At 35.0% G+C, this 21979-nt stretch overlaps 2 protein-coding genes across 3 annotated transcripts; both read right to left on the reverse strand.

Moving 5' to 3' along the window:
- Positions 1-4696: 4696 nt before the first annotated feature.
- On the reverse strand, positions 4697-6223 carry LOC126689362 (2-hydroxyisoflavanone dehydratase-like). Its single transcript, XM_050384534.1, has one exon. It carries the CDS (start codon positions 5545-5547, stop codon positions 4822-4824), a length of 726 nt encoding a protein of 241 aa, XP_050240491.1. The 5' UTR covers positions 5548-6223; the 3' UTR covers positions 4697-4821.
- Positions 6224-6357: 134 nt separating this feature from the next.
- Positions 6358-17634, reverse strand: LOC126689360 (ARM REPEAT PROTEIN INTERACTING WITH ABF2). Of its 2 annotated transcripts, none has more exons than XM_050384531.1 (19): positions 17183-17634; positions 16908-17065; positions 14449-14621; positions 14228-14348; positions 14075-14149; positions 13872-13966; positions 13674-13749; positions 13227-13334; positions 12388-12531; positions 12205-12273; positions 11934-11993; positions 11665-11788; positions 11404-11543; positions 9988-10051; positions 9759-9838; positions 8450-8514; positions 8248-8365; positions 8022-8146; positions 6358-6794 (listed from the first exon to the last, which is right to left on the reverse strand). In XM_050384531.1, the coding sequence occupies exons 1-19, from the start codon at positions 17499-17501 to the stop codon at positions 6695-6697; spliced, it is 2214 nt and encodes a 737-aa protein (XP_050240488.1). In that variant the 5' UTR covers positions 17502-17634; the 3' UTR covers positions 6358-6694. The 2 variants fall into 2 exon arrangements, with proteins under 2 accessions (XP_050240488.1, XP_050240489.1); XM_050384532.1 differs by having other exon boundaries at positions 12388-12516; positions 17183-17633.
- Positions 17635-21979: the final 4345 nt, after the last annotated feature.

Below are 21979 nucleotides of genomic sequence, written 5' to 3' on the forward strand. Positions count from 1 at the left end.
TCAGGCATGCAATTGACTTATTATACCTGTGTCCCTCGATAAAGTGAAAGGCAAACTAGGCGCTCAACTCCTTAAAGGTACTAATGGAGTTGGGTGTCAACCTGCTGAACCAAACTCTTGCAGGACTCTTCAGCATAGTGGGGAAGGCCATGCACATAATCTCGTCTGCCACTCCTTACAAGTGCATCAAGGTCTTGAAAGACTCTAGGTGATCTAAGGGATCCTTAGATCCGTTGTAGCTCTCCACCTACGGCATACGGAACTTTGGTGGAAGGGGGAACGAAGTGCCGAATGCGGTGAATGATGAATCAGTTCGATGGACCAAGTCATTAAAGTCGCTAGACACCTGTCCTCTGAGGGCGCTCATCATGAAGTCCATCTATTCCTTCATCATCTGCATCTCCGTGACTATGTGAGGTGGAGCTATATCCGCGGTGGATGGACGGCTTGTGTCCTGTCGCTCTGGTCTGCTTGGGGCGTTGCTACATTCCAGCCCCTCTTGGTCCCTCCACTCAACGTTGGTGCCTTTTTGGTCCTCTTTTTAAGTGTTAAGCCTCGTGTTCTTTTGGCACAACTACTCTTCTAGATCATGGTTATGCTTGGTATGGCATTCCACTGCTGCAGCGAGAATCTGAACCTATCTCTCAAGGGTCGTGGTGCGTGGTTCGTCACCTTGATGGTTAGAGGTGGTTGCCATCGAACGAGTAAGTATCATGCAACTTTTTGTCTGAGAAGTGTTAAGTATGGCTTACTTCCTATCTTCCTTTCCCACAGACGGCACCAACTAATGATGCCAAAACTCGTGAGTAAGTCACACAGTCCTCACATGCTCAAGACAACACTTGCACAATACAGAACAAGAAGACCTTAGGAGAGTACTGATATGGTACCGGCCAAAGACCCTTCGAAGGTTAAGTTAAAGAGCTTTTCACAAATCTATAGTGCCAAAGCTAGGGTAAATTATGCGTACCTTGATTTCTAAAAGTTTTGGGTTTTTATAGTAGTATAGAACCGACCTTTATTTCTTGGCAAAAAAGGCATTTCCTTGTGGGGAAGATCCCCATAAACGTGCATATATTGCGAGATTCTTTCCATGTTGGGATTCCCTTAACTAGGGTTAATCGTGAGGCGCAAGATATTTCCATGTGGGGTTTACCCAAGTCATGTGAGTGCCACATGGCCTTGGTATCCGTCAGCATTGGGCCCAAGAACTCAGAATCCGTCCATAGGGACTATTTGTCTATTGGAGAGGGGTCCATCTGTCATGTGGTCTATCCGTCCATTGCTCCATTTGCTACCTTATTCCCAACGGCTCACTAATTCAGTACCGTCAAGTTTATTTAAACGGATCCGTCATCCTTGATTTTCATCCACTTCAGCCACAGAACGCGCTTTTCAAAAAAATAAATAAATAAATAAAAACGCAGACGCAGATGCTTATAATCAATATCCAAATGGGTACGTAGTCTAACTTGAAAATAAACTCAAATATGGCTCATATTTAAAATAAAATTAAAAGAATCAAATCAACCCCAATTTTTAATACAAACCTAGTTGAAGGTGAGATAGTCCTGTAAATTAAGCCCTATTTTTGTTATTTGTTTCCAAGGATAAGGATTAGGAATTAAATAAATAAATAAATAAAACTTTGATTTCATATAGTCCAAGTCTTGATTTGAATATTATTCATTCTTTCATGCGATTGACAAAAGAAGCTACCAAGCAAAGTCCCCACTTGACTTGAGACTTGAGAGACCGGGTCATTTGGAAACAAACAAATGCAAATGAGTCTCAATCATTCATTCACACCAGAGACAGAGAGACAAAAGATCGAAATTAATGCATCTCTAATCTCTAATCTCTAAAATAGATAAAGCCAAATTTGCAAAAATTAGTATTATTTTTAATGAATGAATCTGCAGACGAGGAAGGATAGTCCCTTCCCCATTTCATTGTCGTAAATTTTAGATGATGTGAAGCTCACAAGTAACAAATGGCACCAAAAGGATTGCATTTTGATTTTGAACGTTTAAGCAAGTTGTTGCCTTGTGGCCGTGGCTGTGGAGACATTGATGTTTACATCAAGAACCTCATCATATCTTACCCATTAACTTGCGTTTTAGGATGTATAATATCTTAATTAGTATGATATTTACCATTTTCATCAAACTAATTTTTTACTAATGAATAGTTTGAAGATTGTGGAAACACAAAATTATTTGGAAAAAATAAAAATAAATTATACAAATATAACATGGCACATGTCTCCTTTTATTTACTTAAAAGGGTCAAAATGGGCATTTGTCTCTTTCCCCAAAACTTTCCAGCAAAATGCCCTCTGTCTGACAGTATTTAGAGAAATGCCCCTATTTTGAAACTCGATTTTCTAAAAATCGGGTTTCAATGTAAAACTCGATTTTTGGACAATCGAGTTTCAAAACAGGGGCATATCTTTAAATAGTTTCAGATAGAGGGTATTTTACTGTAAAGTTTGGCTGAAATAGGTAAAACCCAATTTTGGCCTACTTAAAAGATAAAAATTCAGCAAAAAAACATTAATAAAAATGCTTAATTCATGTTGATCAAGATCAAAATATCATAATTATATTGACGTAGGTTTCTAAAAGAATGAAAATTATATCTTAAATCCTTACCCTGTAAAAAAATCCTTAACTTTAGACAAAGTTTGGCTATAACTCTCACTAAAAAAATTAACATGATCATATATTTTGAAAATCTAACCGTTGGATAGCATATTATTTATATTCTTAATAAATGTCAAATTTTGCATCAGTCATATGTTATTTGCTATTTCGATACATATACTTATCTTTTATGAATAATTTTAGACTACAAAAATTGAAAATTAAACATTTTAATTAATAACATAGCTATTAATCTTTTATTTTTTGGAAATTTTGCAAGAATGGAAAATGTAACAAGAAATTGTAATTGAATGGACTGAAATAGACCGAATGGGCCGAATTGGACCAAACCGGACTAAGGTGGTCCAAAATGGACCAAAGTAGACTTAATGGACCGGAGTTGAGTAGTTGACCGAATTGACCGAATAGACCGAACTTGACTGAATGTATAGAAGTAGACCATATTTGACCGAAATAGACTGAAATTAACCAAAGCATCAACCACATCACCATTTTTTTTAATTGATTTTTTTTCCTATAAATTTTTAATAATATTAAATACATTAACCGAACCACCGCACACCCTTGGTGTGATGGTTACTCCACAAGTATAAATGCTTGTGGAGTGTGGGGAAGGCAAAGATCAGAGTTCAAGTCTCTAAGAGAGAGCTTCACATACATGTACACTTAGATTTATAGTAGAATTTCTATCTTGTATAAAAACAATTAAATAAAGAAAAATACATTAACCGATTAACTTTACACATTTATCTTGGAGCTCTTTAACTTTACATATAATTTACCTTTATACATTCATCTATTTTTTGGGAAAAAAAAAAAAAAACACTCCTTCCACACACTTTTCTTTTTCTTCATTACTCTTAATTTTTTTTAATATTATCAAAAATTTAGAGGAACAAAAAAAATGGTGATGAGACCAATGTTGTGGCTCAACAAAAGCATAACGATATTAAATGTTACACTTCGACTTTCAGATATTATTATATAAACATAGATTGGTTTAGGTTCATTGTATTAGTCCTATTGGTATTGCAAACCTAACTTATACTACATCCTAGAATTGGTATGTGGATAACCTAGTGTTAGTCTCTCTATACATCAATTCTATTACAAAAACCGTTTTTGTTTTTACATTTTACTCACAGAACATTTGAGATAGTGCTCGATTGAGCCTGCACAACACAAAAATACTTGGATGGTGTGAAAAAGTCAATAAAACTCTTGACGTTGAGAGACTTTTCTCTCTCTATGTATAACCTCAACTGGTTCATTGTATAATACATTTTTTAATACTAAAGATGTAGCCTCTCAAAAGTTTTCTATAGTGCTCTTTATCTCTCTCTCTCTCACTCCCAATCCCAACATAAATTCCAACTTGGTATTTATAGCATCCCATCCTCATTGAGCTCCCTACTTGCAGCATCTTCCTCTACATATAAGCACTCTTTCAAGTCACAAATCATGCCACTCAAATGGTCAGTAGTCGATTTACACAACGCCATCAAAACATTTCCAATCCCTCACGCACCACTAGAAGATTATGCCAGTTATCCAAGTACCCCACATTCTCACACGTGCCACTAGAAGATTATTCCAGTTATCCAAGTACCCCACATTCTCACACGTGCCAAAAACATTAACGTACCGCATGTGCTAGCATCACGCCCAGCCATGTTAATTTTGCTCCCATTCTCTATTTATCTCTGTTCTCACTTATATTTTTAATCATGCCAAACCATGATAATCATGCCAAACCCTTGCCTAGTTCCCTAAAAAGTTACCAACTCGTTCGTGTGCCTTGCCATTTTTAGTATTCTATTTTATAATTCACCAACTACAATATTCTATGTGTTTGTTTTAATTTTTAAATTTTTTTAACTTTAATTACTTTATAATTAAAAAAAATATTTGGTAGGTTATGATTAACAAAGCATAAAATAAAACACTCGAAATGATACATAGGATTTTTATTCTATTAGATAGTAGAGAGATTTTTTATTGATCCTTACAATTAAGAAAATTTTCTACTCTTTGAATCAATCATAAAGTTGACCGGACTTTCAAATAAGCTATTAAACTCCAAAATAAGAAGAAAAAAAATTACTTGAGCAGAAAAGAAGCCATATGTTTAATCAAATGCTTAGCATTCTCTGACTCAAAATGCAAGATATGGAAACCGTGATCGTACTCGCATGGCAATATTATGCACAATGTTAGCTCCTGCACTTTCACCACCAATAAAAACTCGGTTAAAGTCACCATGATTCATCAACCATGGCTCCTTGTTGAGACCATTATTTATAGAGTGGAGTGCAACCCATTGGAATGCAGCCCAGCAATCTTCATAAGCAATGGGAAGAAGATGCTCAGGAGCTAGCCCATACTCAACTGATACAGCAACAACTTGAGCTTGAGCAACCAAACTATTGAGGTACCATTGATGATTGAAGGAGAAGGCAGACTCGAGGCAAAAGCCTCCGCCATGGAAGTAGACCAAGATGGGGAGTTTTGGAAGGTGGGTTTGGTTGAGACTTGGGAGGTAGAGGCGAGCAGAGATGGAGGGGTCCTGTGAGATGGTGATTTCCTTTGATGTGACTCCAGTTTCCGGGTCGTTAGGCGATGGGGGCACATAGGGAGAGCCAACTAGTCGCTCAACTGAGCCATCCTTGTACATACGGATGAATGGGAGAAACTCTTTCTCTACCTCCTTGATGATGGAAGCCATATGTGAGAGAGGGAGAAGACTTTGAGAGGGAGGAAATGACCTGATGAATATGGAATGAAACAGATAGTCCTGCTGAAGGTTCTGGTTACAACTTAGGAAGGTAATGGAAGTAACGTTTTTACTTAAAGAAAGATGGCAGCAAAGTCTAGCTACCATAGGAGACTTGGGTCATCTTTAGAGAAATAATAATAATAATGGATATAAGATTAAAGCATAACGCTTCTTTGACTCCTCATTATAAAAAATAAAGAAATACTTTGAAAGTTGACGCCCTAGAAAATACCTTCAAAGTCTGTTCTTCTAATTAACCAAACCAAAAGATCAAACTTTGTTTAATTAAGAGTCGTGCCTAAAACAAACGCCGAAAATACAACACGTTTGAGGTATCCTTCAAAAAAGGCTCCTGCCTTTAATATTTTATAGCATAAGCGAAATAAACTAAAATATTACACAAACATTCCATGGGTATAGGTTCAAGTCGATTCATCTTCACATCATAGGACGCTGTATATTGATGAAATGCATTCTTGTATGCTTCGGTTTATATATAGATGCAATTCCATTGACTAATTTCAACCAGGAAAATTGAATTATATAAATCATTGAAAACAATGAACTACTGGAGACAACAATCCCCACTTTTTTTTTTTTTTTTTTGAGGGGGGAGGGGGGCAGTTGTTCATACTATATAGGAACTCAGTCATCAATTTTAAAAAATAAAACAAAAATCCTAAGGTTGTCGCAGCGTCCAATTTCAGGGGCACTAAGTTTGGGGCCCAGGATTGATCTGCTCTCAAGGTTTGACGGAATACTATTTCTTTTTTCTTTTTTTCTTTTTTCTTTTTTTTATGGGAGACGGAATACTATTTCTAGCATTGAAGAACCTGGTAATTTCAGTGGCCCGGTTGATAATTTTTTCCAATCAATTTCTGGATACAGAAGAAATCAGTGGTAATACCATAAGGATACTGTTCAAAGAGAAATCAAGCAACGTATTATTATTGCACAAAAAAGCATCTTTCAGGGAATGCCAAATTCACTACACTTGGGACTACACTTTGAAGTCAAATAACCATCAGTGCATGAATGACAATATGATCATGGTCATATTCCCCTCAATATCTAAGACAATGGCGTTACAGAAGAAACTCACAGCGTGATCACAAGCAACAGGACTCTGGCATCAGAGAAAGATTACGAGCCTCACTACAATCAACAAATTAGAACCTTCCACCGGCTCAACAACAAGAACTACCATTTCTGTACACATTTGGTTAGAGATCAAGAATAGAAGGGCAGCAATCTACAGCCGCATGTTATGTGAGTTATGCTTAGTAAGTGCTTTAGCAAAGTAATTACGGATCTCTGGTATTATACGCTGGATCAGATGAGAGTGCGAGTGCCTGCAAATTCCAGCATAAGGACAATTTGAGCAGATGACAAGAGCAAATTGGAGTTTATTTTTTATGTGATGTTGGATATGAATTTTCTATCACTCTAAACAAGAAATGACATTATCAAAATTCAAAACTATGGCTTGCCAAGTGAAAATTCAGGATCCTAACTTATGTTTATCTAGAATGCGTTACAGCTCATGGGTTTCTAACAATCATGGACTTTGTCACTATTCTTGTAACAATATATAACATAACAGTTTGATTTGACTTCTTAATTGGTCTCTCTTGGTCTCATTCATACCAAATACCAAAACAAATCCTCTCTACTATCCAGTTAATATGTATCAGGATGTAACGTTAATTTTAGCCATGGGTGCCTTTCCTCCTCTTTTTCTCATTCACTATTCTAATTTCTCCCTCTTTTCTTCTTTCTAAGTGTGTGCATATGTATATATATATATATACAACCACCATATCCAATAGGATCTCATTCTAACATTGTGCAGGAAAGCATAACCATTTCAAAATTTCACCTTTACAACTATCAGCATGCCTCATCAATTTTTTTCTCGGCTGCATTGGTTACAGCAGAAGGAATACAATTTGATGTAAAGACCTCAACTAATTCCAGTGAGCAAACTAACATCACAAGAAATAACACAGCCAGAACCATGTAAAAGCATGAGAAAAGCACTCTTATAACCCCCAAGTCCCACACTTGTGTTCATTAATAAATACAAAATTCTACTTACCCACAGAAACAAAAAATTTAACCTACAATACCACCACTAGGGTGGTATAAGTCTCCAAAATCTCAAGCCTAAGCTCTGATACACCATTCTGTCACACCCCAACTCATCATTAACGTGATATTGACCACTTTGGATTGCCTGTCACAGTTTTAAAAGGCTTCATGCCAATTAGAGTCTAAGGTCTCCATATAAGGCACAGGACCTCCCCCTACCTAGGCAATGTGGGACTAGACCAGAATTTGGTTTTACCTCACCTCAACCTACTTAAGAGGTCTTCTCGCCTTTTAGGTCCCCAGAAGTATCATATTCTATCAGATTACCTCCCATAAAACTCAAGAATGGTTCTCAAAATTATTTAGAACTTTTTCCTCCATTTTTTTTATAGTAAAAGAAGCAACATTATAAATGTTAGATTATTTCAAATTGCTAATGAATGATTTGAGAAAAGCAGGAAAAGAGACAGGTTGAAAGGAACACATACCCTGCCCTATCACTCAATTTATCAAATTGCTCCAAGATAAACAAGATGCACGTGTGCCTCAATGACATTGCATGAAAGGCTTCTGAAAGTTCGTACATGCTTGACACATTCTCCAATGATATATCCTGAGATTTATATTAGATAGTCATAAGAAAGCCACTATACAATTCAAAAAGGCCTAAACTGTGTGTGCGCTTAGGTGTGTAAACCAACATTCATTGCTCACCTGTGCAATACTATACTCGCAAAGTCGCTTAAGCCCCTCCAAGAGATACTGATCAGCAGCTCTGAGGAGATCTTGTGCAATATCCAATGTAACGTCTACAGATCCAGTGTATATGAATCTGGAGAAAATGAACGGTAAGTAAATTATGAATACTCATTGTACACAGCTTTCGTCAAAAAGCAAGCTACGGTATCCATTATACCTCATCATCAACTCGAAAACGTCCCATTTAATATTTGGAATCTCTATGTCCCTGGCATCCTTTTCCTGTAATATAGGTAAACAGGAATAAATTATAATATGCATATGAATAAACATACATTCACACAAGTTGAACAACTGACTTCACATGAGTTCGGTAAAGCTTTTTGAAGAAGCTGCAGTTTAAATAATTGATAAATGAAAACAGGCTGTTTAAAAAAGCCAAAGAGCATTCAATCATCTGAATGTTTGGCTGACAATAGTCTGGTGCTGTTTGAGGATCAGATTACCAGAAAGGAAAACCTAATATCTAAAGGGTTTTTTTTTTTTGGGGGTTTTCAATCATTTGCCCCATCAGTCTCTCTCCCTCTCTTTTTCATTTTCATCTATCTCCTTTTCAGCCACCGCCCTTCTCTCCCTCACTTCTTCAACTTTCTTCTTCCTCTCACCCTACGTAAGAGCTGCCTTGAGGTAGTGGTGGTTCTGGGTTTTGATTGAGATGGCAATAGAGTGGGTCCAATGAGCTTCAGTGGCTGTGGTTTTAGGCTTCAGTTGAGATGGTGATAGATCTGTCAGGTGAGCAACCTCCAGTGCTGGTGGTTTTGGGTTTCAGTTGAGATGGCAAGAGATCGAGTCTGGTAAGCTTTGATGGCAATGGTTTTGGGGTCCAGTGAGCTTCAGTGGTGGAGGTTTTGTTGTGGGCTGCAGCAGATCTGGTTTATTTTATTAAACAATGAATGACGTCACAGGTAAGCCCCAAATTTCATAAAAAATCAGGGCTATTTTTACCAAACAGGGACTAAGGATAATTTACTGCTTTGCTTTTTAAGTGCCCACTGCCCGATCAGTCTTCTTAAGTGCTCCTTAAAAATGCACCCCCTGCCATTTTAAATACGTGATTTCTCATCCCAAAAGGCGCATTTCAGTTTCTTACCAAACAGATCAAAAAGATTTATTACCCCCATTTAGCAAGATTTTACCCCTAATAAGATTCCTCCTAGGGTAGCTTTCTTTTCATGGACTACTGCCTTAGGAAAGAATTTGACTACAGAAAATTTACAGAAGAGAGGAATTATTATTATCTATTGGTGCTATATTTGTAAAAGGAGTGGGGAATCGGTGTATCATCTCCTTCTTCACTGTCCCATATCATATGAGTTATGGACAATGGTGTGGAGTTTGTTTGTTCTTCTATTGGTTATGCCTCAGAGGCTTTGCGATTTGTTAGCAGCTTGGCAAGGTCCCTTTGTTAGCAGCTTCTGATTTGTTAGCAGAATGATATATGATTAAACATGATGTATAAATCTTACCCGGTAACCACCATCAAACATTGCACGAAATGCATCTGAAGAAGCAAGCAGGCAGATTCTATGAGCATAAAACCGTTTACCTGTAATAGAAACAGGAAGCACACCTAAGAACTCAAAGGGGTCATTCATGCCAACAAAATTTTCATTGTGGCAAGCACATTACTTTCTCCAAAACATGTAATGCAGCTTGAAGTAGGCAAAATTATATGAAAATAAATCATTTTCAAACCTTCAACTAGAAATGTAACGTCAGATAATGTAACATTGTTTACATATTGCTCCCCTAAATAGACCTGCAGAAAAGAATTATCATCATTATAGTTATTCAAAGAAAACCCTCATGCATGAAACAAAATGCATAGAAGTTGGAGCTGCCATGACCCAGCATTCATGCAGGAGACGCACATGCACCACAGGAGTATGCACATTTTTCTTTTTCTTTTTCTTCTTTTTTTTGACTTGCTGGAATCTCCTAAATGACACTATATACCCAAAACAGATTGTCAATCTAATTTAATAGCACATTGTCCACCGTTTTAGAAACTCAGAATAAAGACAAGCAGAAGAAAACAACACACCAAAATACCAAACTTTTATTAATTTCAACCCATTTATAAAATGTTAGGCTGGAGCCTGGTAAGTCCTTAAAAAAAATCCCGTAGTGCATTCTTATAAGAATTTTACTAATATTATGATGCCAAGGGAGTACTAGCACAGCATTAAAGTACCGAAAGCATTTTAAAGAGAGTAGTGGAATCATTGATTCAGTTAGGGCATGTTTGATAGTCTATAATAAGCACTGTAATGTAATAGTTATTTCTATGGTTTAACTATACTTTAGTTTGGTTATGTTTTTATTACAAGGAATAGTCATTCCCTATGAATAACTATTCTTTAAAATGAGGGATAACTATTCCTCTCTAAAATGGTCGTAATAGTTATTCTTTAGTAAGTGCAATAATTTCTAAAATTAATATATTTTCAAATAAACAAACTTTTCATATTCACAAATTAAAAAAATAATAATAAACATAAAAAAAATAACTCATCTCTCTCTCAAATTTAAAAAATATTATTTTTAAAGAAATATAATTGCATGTGTAAGATATTTTTAAAGAAATATTATTTTTATTCTAATATTACAACTCAACCAAACTTTTGAATAGGCTTAGTTATTCTATTTTCAAAATCACGAGCAATTTCTCCTTTTTTTAATTCATTTTCATTTTCGTTATGGTAATGCAATGCAAGAGGTCTCAGAAATCAGGTTGTTCACATATTTTATTCCCAGTAATAAAGATTACAATTCTTGTCGTAATCCTCATTCAGTATACCAAATGTGCCCTTAGAATGAAATAATCCCTAACACTGCATTAACAATAAGCACACCCCTTAATTAGGGCTTAGTTTAGTTCTGTTGAGTTGAGATTGTAAGCAAACAACCTATTGTCCAACAATTGAAAAACCCTAAATTTAAGAGGATGCACCAATTAGATCTAACAAATCACTAACCAAACCCATAGAAATTTGCATTTATAACTTTTCTCAAACCATGTTAGCCCTATATCAAGTTTTAGCCACATAGATAAAATTTGTCATATGATAGAAAGCATGAAGAAAACAAGAGTTAACAAAGGAAACCTACCTGTGGTGTTGGAGATGGGGGAGCTGCATCAACAGGAGAAAGAGCCATGGCTTTATTGGACAACCTGTATAGAGCCACAGCACCATCAAGTTGCTGCTTAGGGCTAGAAGAACTAAGAAGCCCAAGGAGCAACTCCAACCCTGCAAGAATGTGTTGTATTAGCAACTTTAGAACAGCATCAACACAATTACCAAAGGAATTTCTGTGCAAGGAAAAAACGGATTAAAATAGATGGAGGAGATTACTGAGGGTTTGACATGCCATTGTTATCAATAAATATGGTTCTCTGGTCATCTGGGGAACAAAGATGGGCAAGAGCCAAAGCAACTCGTCTTTGGACAGCCTTCTCTGCTACACGCATAAGATATAACAGATGGTTCAAGACCTACATTGAGAAAATTAAGGGATTAAAATCTCGAACATATTGATCATAGATATTTATGGATGCATAAGAACAAAAAATTACAATCATGCCTGGCATTGCAAAAGACAACAACAGATTGAAAGTAACAATATAAGAAGACACTAACCCGTCCATGAATCTTCTCCTCTAATCTTTTCAATGTCTTGGCTACACAATCTTTTGTTGCCTGCAAGTAAATTTATCAACTCTATTTCGTTAAGATATGCCCCAGCCCCAAAAAAAAAACAGCAATATACCCAGATTCTTATAGTCATCATGATTAACAAGAAATCGTGTTATGTTCTTGTCTGCAATATGGCATCAGCAGCATAAGAAATTTAGAGAAAACCTAATAAACACAGCTAATTTTAGTAAACTGAATAGAAGCACAAACATACTTGAACTATAAACTCTCCATCCTGCAGCTTCTGAACGCCTCCCACCCTAATAAAATCAGACACATTATCCTACAGGAGAAATGAATAAACACGATAAATATTACAATGGTTTTAAATAACATGTTGAAGCAATTCAAGGTATTGAGCCACAATATTTATAAAGATTAGTAGCTTATAACAAACCTCATTGTCTGCTAGGCCATAGAGAGCAAATGCAGCATTATGTTGCAAGGACCCATTTTTGGAATCCAGAAGCTTCAGTAATGGCACCAAACCACCATTATGAGCAATACCAGCTTGGTTGTGTGTGTCCTGAAAGTAGAGATTCTTTTCAATTCAAAAATTAATTTAGCAATAAGAATGCAATAAGTGTTATACATGTGAGATATTGCAGAAAACAAGCATTAGGCAACCATATACCAAATTAGTAGAATCTTGCTCAGTGTCACGTGTATTTCAATTTTTTTTTTTTTTTAACTTCAAGACACCACAGCCTGAGAAAGACTTGAACTTATTTATGGCCATGAAAAGATTTTTTCGCTAGCATGCAGAGAACTTCAGTAGGAGGAAGAACACAATAAATAGAAAGCGATAGAAAACATAAACAAGCAAACATTCATTCTGTCATTTGATCAAGTGGAGGGTGAGGTTGTGGATTCGAAACCCACTGGGTGCATGTGACTTACCAATTAAAATATTGAACAAATAAACAAGCAAATATTCCAATAATTTTAGAAACCTGAAGAACTTGTAACTGTAGGAGATAGTAGAATAATTTCCATATGATGATCAGTTTAAGAATGACTTCATCTGCTCAAACATATAATCTTCCAATGAAATTAAGATTTTCCCAAAACATGATGATTCACCAAATATGATCAAGTAAATGCACAAATCCAAAAGTAATTTCTAGGAAAAAAAGAAATCATCCACTGCACAAATGCAATGGCCACTTATAATCAGTAAGTAGCATCTATGATTTGTGATTTAGTGAAAGTAAACAAACTTAGACAAATGATAACCTGTGCCAACCTCCCCAATGCAAAGGCTGACATTTCCCTAAGCTGAACATCAGAAGATTGAAGCATCTCAATCAAAGGTTTGACAGCACCCCTCTGTACAATGTGAACCTGCAGAATTCACACTTCTTCAATATAAAAGAGGAAGGGGGGGGGGGGGGGGGGGGGGGGTATAACAAATTATAATAATTGAAACTTCATCTCAGAAGATTTAAAGGAAAAGGTAAAATAATAAGCCAAATTAATCATCATGCAAAGCTGATTCACTGCTTATTAACTAAGAAGACAGGTGACAAACATTTGGAGTTATAAACAACCATCACGACCTGAAAAAGTCATTAGCAGATCATTTGTTCTAATTTCCACTGTCTTCTTGGCAACAAAACAAAGGAGAAGCTTTTTTTACTCTAGAAATGAATAATAAAGTAAAAAGGTAAATATATTGTCCACCTTGCAATCAGAATCAGTTGCAGCAAATTGTCCAAGTAACAAGGCTGCCTCCCTTTGACTCTCAGAACACAACGAACTGTCATACAATATAAAAACTTAGAAGTTGCAAAACAAAATGACTATCTTTTTACCTTATAATTTGTTTCTGTTGAAAAAGATACCCATAAATAATGACAAGAATTCAAGATTGCGACACACCTAAGTAATCCAATAACAGGTTGCAGAGCTCCAGCCTGAAGAACTTCTTTCTTTATGTTTGGAGATGAGTGCACCAGATTTCCGATCACACCAACCTGCAACCCATGAAAAAGATCTCAATGCTGCAGAAAATGGGAAGTGCAAACACCAAATTCCACACAACTGTAGTTTATAATATAAATTGCATCCTCAAAAGAACCTACCGCTTCATAATGTATAGCAGTATCTTCAGATCGAAGCATCAGAATGAGGGTAGGAAGTGCATTGCATTCAACAATCTGCGAAGTCATGATGCTATATGGTTTAATGATGTTCAACTTCAGATATCCAATTTTTTAATGAAAGAAAGGCCTAACCTGATTCTTGTTTTCATCGTTTTTAAATGCCAGGGTTCGCAGTGCCCCAGCAGCAGCTCTTTGCACCTTTGTATCAGTGAATTCAAGCAATTCAACAAGAGGTGGAATCCCACCTTCCATCCTGTATATACATATATCCACTCCATATGGTCATAAAAAATAATAACAATAGTAAGAATGATGATGCTGAATACAAAGATGTAGCACAAAGAGAAGCAAACCTGACACGGGTTTTAATGCTGCTATTTTCATGAGCAAGGTTGGTGATAGCATCAGCAGCTCGACGAATAACACTATTCACAGCACGAGAACTAGAACCCTCCTTGTGCCTCTTTAACAGATCCACAAGATATGACAATGCACCAGTGTCAACTATAAGCTGTTGATGCTCAGGCTGGTAACAGATAACACGAAAAATATAATTAGACTACAGGTTAAGTGCCGGTTTTTTAAGGCTGAAAACACATTAGAATTCAAAAAGTCACACAAGAGCTGACAATGTGACCATCATTAAGAGAAGCTCATGATATACCAAAAAACAGAAACATGGCTGAGACAACACACAACAAGGCATCATCAACTTCAATCAATACAAATGGCAAAATGTAACCCACCCAAGGGAGAGCATCTACCCCACCAAAACAGCACAATAAGTTCAGTAACGTAGTTTCTCACTAAACAGCACACTTTTGACATTTTCTACAGTCATTATTCATAAATGCTTCATGTGTTAATAAAGCTAAACTGAAATAAACCCAGTGTTAATACTGAAAACAGTTGCCATTGACAAATAACCAACAGTCTCCTACAGTAGATAGAAAATGCTTAAATCACACTTAGTTAATTCAAAAAAAAAAACACCCAAAAAAAAAAAATCCAAGAATTTTATCAGGTCTGAAAACTACTTAGAGAGGCACCATAAAGAACAATTAAACACTTGAATCACAGCAACATTTTTACTGATAAGAATATATCAGACATTTTACTGATAAGAATATATCAGGTCCGAAAACGTACAGCATAAACCATGAGAGAGAGAGTGTTTTAAAGCACCTGGTCTTATAAACTTCAAGAAAACCACAAAAGGGATATATGGGCTTCCTTCCATACAGATTTTACAAAGTGGCTATTTCAGTTTAGCTGTAACAAGGGTACAAAGTTTTGGCTAGACAACCTGCTACCTTCTCTTTTCAGTGACTTTGAACACTTGCATATCAATTAATCAGATTTTTGTTTCTATTTTATTAAGGTTACTGCTAATGATTGGTGTTCTCTTTCTTTTCTCCACCATGACTTTGGGGCCTTGAAGGTTCCGTCTTGTTTGTTAATAGCAATTATAACAAAAAATAAAACATAGTGCAACTTTTCTTTCGTTTTTATTCTACTTTCTTTTTTTCCTTTTCAAATAGGAGTGATCACAAACTAAAATATCTAATGAGATCTACATAAATTCCAAAAAAAAGGAGTACAAATCAACATTGAAAACCAACATATTTGGACACATCATAGATTGATTATCATGTTTAAACGAATATTACACAAAGTATAGCTAAATCTTTGTTTACTAATAAATTAAGAAAATGCTTTGACATCTAATAAAGTTGAATGGAAGTTTCAGAAGTGCAGTTGAACCTTTCCGTTTTGGGCCTCAGTAAAGTGGTACTCTTGCAGTGTTTGCTAATTCGCTCTCTTTTGCATGTCATTCTTTGGTTACAAATCTTTAGGCTATCTTGCGTTTTGTATTGATTATGAAGTATCTACTACAATAAAATCTTTTACTTGTCAAAAAAATACGAACAAAAGTTGGAGCAACCACCGAAAGTAATGTCTTAGGATCACCAGCAAAAATTTCTACCATGCAGTGCGCCAGTGACCTCCATTTGAAAAATGCAGCATTCAAGATTTAGAACATATTCTTTTATATAAAGAAATACCTTAATGAAACTAAATGCAAACACTTCCCAGGGAATTTCCAAACAACGCCCCTTTCTATATTTGAACTGTCGCAAATGCTTGCCACTTTTAAGACTCTTGCTCCATTAAATTTGTCTTCCATGTATCCTTTCATATCATTCTTACAAAATTCGAACATCAAAAATCCTACTTATGGCTTAAAAAAGTAGCTAGCACGTGCAAGCTATGAAGTAAGAAGAGCCACACTAACGAACCGATTTAAGCAACAACAATAACAACCATGCCTTAGTCCCAAAATTTTCGGGTTGGCCATGGATCCTCAACAGACTAGTCAGGCTCAGTCACACGTATTCTTTTCCATCACACACCAACACATTATTTGTAGTGGAACCATTCATAGTAGTCACTAAATTAATTTACCCTAGCTGTCAACCTACCCTAACTAACTGATTTATTGCTATAATAAATTTCCAACAATCATTCATTATATTCTTCATCTGTTAGTAACTATACAGTAATATTAGTTGCTTAAACACTAAAATTTTCAACCTTCACAACAAGCAATTAGCAACAACTTCAATTCACACCAAATCGTATAAATTGACACGAAATCAAGAGCGTATATACTTAAATTAAACGAAATTAAGTAACTGAAATTTTTCAATCTTCACAACAAGCAATTAGCAACAACTTCAATTCACACCAAACCGACATAATTGACCTAATTAAACAAAATTAAGTAAAATCAAAGAAAAAACCAAGTTACCTTCACAGCAAGAAGCCCTAGCGCAAAAGCACTTCCTTTCTCAACTTCATGCTCGTACGGCTTCGAACTCCGCTCACCTTCACTACAAGCCGGCGCTTGTAGATGCTTCACCAAAGCCGGTACTGCGCCGCCTTCAACAATCACGTTAACCACTTCCTCTGCACCACACACACACAAAATCCAAAAATCTCCATAAATTCCAAAAATTCAAAGCAAAAGAAACTGTTTCTACTCCTGAAGAAGATCAGAGAGAGTGAGATCGGGGGAAAAATTACCGTTTTTGGCGAGTTCGGCGAGGACGTGAGTGGCGCGTTTGGCGGCGGAGCGATCGGGCTCTCTCCAAGAGAAAGAGGAGTTGAGGACAGTGACCTGAGCAGCGACCTCGCAGAGTAGAGCTTGCTTGGCGTCGCCGGAGGGAGGGCCGGAGATCTCTCCTCCGACGCCTCCGCCGCCGCCGCCTCGCTCATCTTCTTCCTCTTCTTCGATGATTTCATCTTCTACTTCCAGTTTACGCTTTTGCCCCTTCCTCTCCGGGAAGTTGTGATCTTGATGATGATGATGTCTTAGATGATGAGGATGATTATCCTCCTCCATGCACTCTTTAACAAATAGGAGATGAAAAATTGCTCTCTCTCTCTCTCTCTCTCTCTCACAGAGGCACAGCACAGGTTTCGCTAAAGCATTAAAGCGAGAGCGAGAGGCTGATCCCAAATGGAAAGAAAAAAAAAAAAAAAAAAAAGAGATTTGAATAGGCACACGCAGTTTCTCAACTAAAAAAAAAAAAGAAAAAAAAAAACAGGAACACGCACACAGAGATTGGAGGGTATTTTCGGAATTTACGGACTAAGAAGAAGTAAGAACGCCTAGCTCTTTTATTTTAATTATTTTCGAAAATCCTGAGAGTGTTTTGGACATGTTTCAAACTATAATTTTCAATTTTTAAATAATATCATACTTATTTTCATATATTCTATCACCTATATATATTTTTACACATGTTTTCAAACAATAATTTTTAATTTTTAAGTATATATACCAAATATCCCTTCTAATTTAACAATTTATTGTTGATTTGTTTTTATATTTATATTGACCTTTTATGTTTAAAAATTTGTTAAAGTTCTTATTTAAATCAGTATAGAAATTCTCTAACTTATTACCTGATAATTCATAAAACCATCAAATTTTTCTTAACTTAAATTAGTTTAGAAACTCTCTAACTTATTACATGATAATTTATAAAACCATCAAATTTCTATAAACCATTTTGACTCAGTGAATGTTCATTTTTAAACTGTTAAAAAGAAAATTTTGAAATATAGAAAGATAAACAAAAAACTAAGTCAAACATGAATAAGGTTCAAATTAGTTCAGAAACTCTCTAAATTTATACCTGGTAATTTATAAAACCATCAAATCTCTCTAAACCTAAATCAATTTAATTCTCTAACTTATTACATGATAATTTATAAACCATTTTGACCCGATGAATGTTTATTTTCAAACTGCCAAAATAAAATTTTTTAAATATAGAAAGACAAAAAAAAAAAAAAAAAAAAAAAAAAAAAAAAACACAATCAAACATGAATAAGGTTCAGATTAAAACTTTGATACATAAAGGTTCAAATCAGTTTAGAAACTCTCTAACTTATTACCTAATAATTTATAAAACTATCAAATTTCTTTAAACCTAAATTAGTTTAACTCTCTAACTTATTAGATGATGATTTATAAAACCATCAAATTTCTTTAAATCTAAATCAGTTTAACTCTCTATCTTATTAGATGATGATTTATAAAACCATCAAATTTCTCTAAACCATTTTGACCCGATAAATGTTCATTTTCAAACTATCAAAATGAAAATTTTGAAATATAGAAAGATAAACAAAAAACTAAGAGAAGTGTTACGTCCACAACATTTTTACAACAAATCATAGGTGGTTAGTTGTTATTGGTTCAAATTTAAATTTAGCACTGAGATTACTTTTTTAACCTAACAATAACAATCAGTAATAACCTGTCACTTAAGATTTATTATAAAAATGTTGTGAACATATTATTTCTCAAAAACTAAATCAATCATGAATAAGGTTCAAATTAAAAACTTCGATACATAAAGGTTCAAATTAGTTTAGAAACTCTCTAACTTATTACTTGATGATTTATAAAACCATCAAATTTCTCTAAACCTAAATCAGTTTAACTCTCTAACTCATTAGATGATGATTTATAAAACTATCAAATTTCTTTAAACCATTTTGACCCGATAAATGTTCATTTTCAAACTATCAAAATGAAAATTTTGAAATATAGAAAAACAAACAAAAAAAACTAAATCAAGCATGAATACAGTTCAAATAAAAAACTTTGATGCATAAAGAATCAAAACGAAAATAATCCAAACTTGAAGAGAACTTTTAAGTGTTAAAATGAAAATGAGAACCAAAAAATAATATTTTAATTTTCCTTTCTTTTCTTTTCTTTTCTTCTCTTTTTCTTTTTCTTGTTCTTTTTCTTTTTCTTTTGCGGTGAAACGTGTCGGGTGTAAACCGGGCACACTATTTTTCCGGGTTTGAAGCACTTCGCAGTGCGCACCTATCCCTTATTTGATGAATGGGCTAACGTACGCTCCTGTTGGAAAGTGCGGAAGTGGAGTAGAATGAGCTAACGTGCGCATGCTTGGTGAGTGGGTGTGGGACCATGGGAGGGGTCTAGGCCCACGGTAATTTTTTTGGGTCCACTTCGTTGCACGTTTGCTTGGGTTTGGGTTAGAGTAAATATAGGCCTATATTTGTGGCCTACCATAATGTATTATCGTGCCGACAAGTAGGAAATTAGATTGATTTGGATGGGTTCGGGTCGGGTTTATTTGAACAACCCATTTTTTGTCATATAATAATTGGTCCATGTCTTGGATACAATTTGTTGTGATTAGAGAAATATCAATTTTATCTGAGTTCATATTAAGATAATTTTTGTTATCAAAATTAGATTGTTTGTGTAAAATAATTTAATGGGTCATATAGACATATTCTTTGGTAGAATGGACAATTCACTTGTTGAATTTTGCTCTTTGTTTGCTTTACAAACTCATTATCATGATCTCTCCACCTTTTGGAAGAAATTCAAGTATATTCCACGCTTCAAATTCCAGGCACTATTAATGGTGTCCCTAAAGAGAGATCGTCTATTTGAGAGAGCACTCACAAAAACTATAAATATGTTATTTTTTTCTCTAGTCTAGCATAATTTGACTGTTATAGGAGTTTTTGAATATAAGTAGATTATACCTACTATCAGAATAATGGACCCTAAAAACACTCAACCATTCAACTTAAATCACTCCACTAATATCATTTCAAAAAAAAAAAAAAATTCACTCCACTAATATATATATATATATATATATATATATTAGGCTACTCTACTAATAATCTTGACAACTCATAAACACTAAATTATTCATCTTAAATAAGTTCACTAATAATCTTGACAACTCATCACGGATTAGTTTAAATTTGAACTCATCAAAATTTAAGTCCATTTATCAGATAACCCATGTGAACGATATATGGCCATAGGTTATAGTTTGGGGCAAATCCGACCCATCACTAACAGTCTAAAGTTTTGTAGTTTTGAATCTTCACTAAAACAAACCTTTTAGCATGGATTTGATCTACTTTAAAATGAGATTTCCTCCTTTGCTCAATTGTTGTAAGTTGTAACAATTATTATTTTTTTTTAAATGGTTGGTAATTTATTTAGAAATTTTGTTGACTTGGGAATATTTAGGTCATCAATTAGCACCAACCAACCCAACTAACAGACTCATGCACGTGACGTGAGGACATGAGGACGTGATTTTACACGAATTGTGTTTATAAGGTCCTTCCAAAATCACATGCGTAAGGTAAGGTGCACACATTATCTGATTGGAAAAGAGATCTGGGCCCGCACTGCTTTTTGATTTTTTGACAATATGAATAAAATATGCATTAGAATAGACTATAGGCTATACAGAATGCAGGTCCGCTACTATCAATGTCAGGTCCGCTACTATCAATGTCTTGTCTGATAAAGATGTTTTCGTTTTGCAAGCCAGCCATTAGGACTAGAGAATCCTATGAAGCAAGATTTTAAAACTAGGGTATACATGCATGGGCCAGTCAAGAAGTTCGGCCCTATACATATTGAATAGTGTCACAGTAACATCACACTTGCATTTCGTTGGGCTTCTAAGTAGAATGTACTTCAGTTTAGGTCCATAATGGGATTTTTTTCTAAATAAATTATGAGTGATGGTCTATTATTTTCATATAAATGCACCAGTTTTTCTTCATTATTTAGGGTCTGTTTGGATAGAACTTATTTTGCTGAAACTGAAAACTGAAAACACTGTAGCAAAATAATTTTTAAATGTGTGAATAATATTGTGGGACCCAATTTTAATGAAAAAGTTACTCAAAAGTGAGATTTGTGGGTCCCGTACACTGTTCACGGGACCCACAGAACTAATAAAAAGACTGAAAAGTCAACAATTACCGGCTACTGTTCACATGAACAGTAGCCGTTGTTCCCTAAATGAGTGCGCAGCAGCAGAGAAAAAAAAAAAAAAAAAAAAAAAAAAAAAGAAGAGTGAAGAAACGTAAACGGAAACGCAAAAAGCTGGATCCAAACCCAGCCTTACTGTCAAAGTTGAAACGGAAGTTGTGTTCACAAATGTTCTCGCTATCACTTCTTTTATCTTTGTATTACGGAAGGTCCAAGAAGAGTGAATGTGACAACTCAATGTGCAATTTCCTGGAAGGATCTTCAAGAAATGCTTTTGTTTTTTTATCTCATCAGTTTTTGTGTGCTCAGTGAGCTCACAATAATGTTTATTAATTGAACAAAGTTTCTCTCCAAACTAAGAATCTCTTTAAACTTCTCATATATTTCTTTTTTTTTTTTGTGAATTTTGAAAATCCAACCGTTAAATTTCATGTTCCTTATGCTCTTAACATACATATCAAATTTCGTTCAAATCGAATATTATTTACTATTTGATCAATTAACTTATTTTTTATATA

Source organism: Quercus robur, chromosome 6 (assembly GCF_932294415.1).
Source record: "Quercus robur chromosome 6, dhQueRobu3.1, whole genome shotgun sequence".
NCBI classification, from domain to species: domain Eukaryota; kingdom Viridiplantae; phylum Streptophyta; class Magnoliopsida; order Fagales; family Fagaceae; genus Quercus; species Quercus robur.

Excerpts from the sequence above, each read along its gene's own strand:
- LOC126689362 (XM_050384534.1), bottom strand. The coding sequence starts at position 5,547 with ATGGTAGCTAGACTTTGCTGCCATCTTTCTTTAAGTAAAAACGTTACT.
- LOC126689360 (XM_050384531.1), bottom strand. The coding sequence starts at position 17,501 with ATGGAGGAGGATAATCATCCTCATCATCTAAGACATCATCATCATCAA. Across the intron at positions 14,150-14,227 it reads ACGATGAAAACAAGAATCAG|ATTGTTGAATGCAATGCACT; the intron begins GTTAGGCCTTTC and ends ATGACTTCGCAG. Across the intron at positions 11,994-12,204 it reads ATGGAGAGTTTATAGTTCAA|GCAACAAAAGATTGTGTAGC; the intron begins GTATGTTTGTGC and ends ATTTACTTGCAG.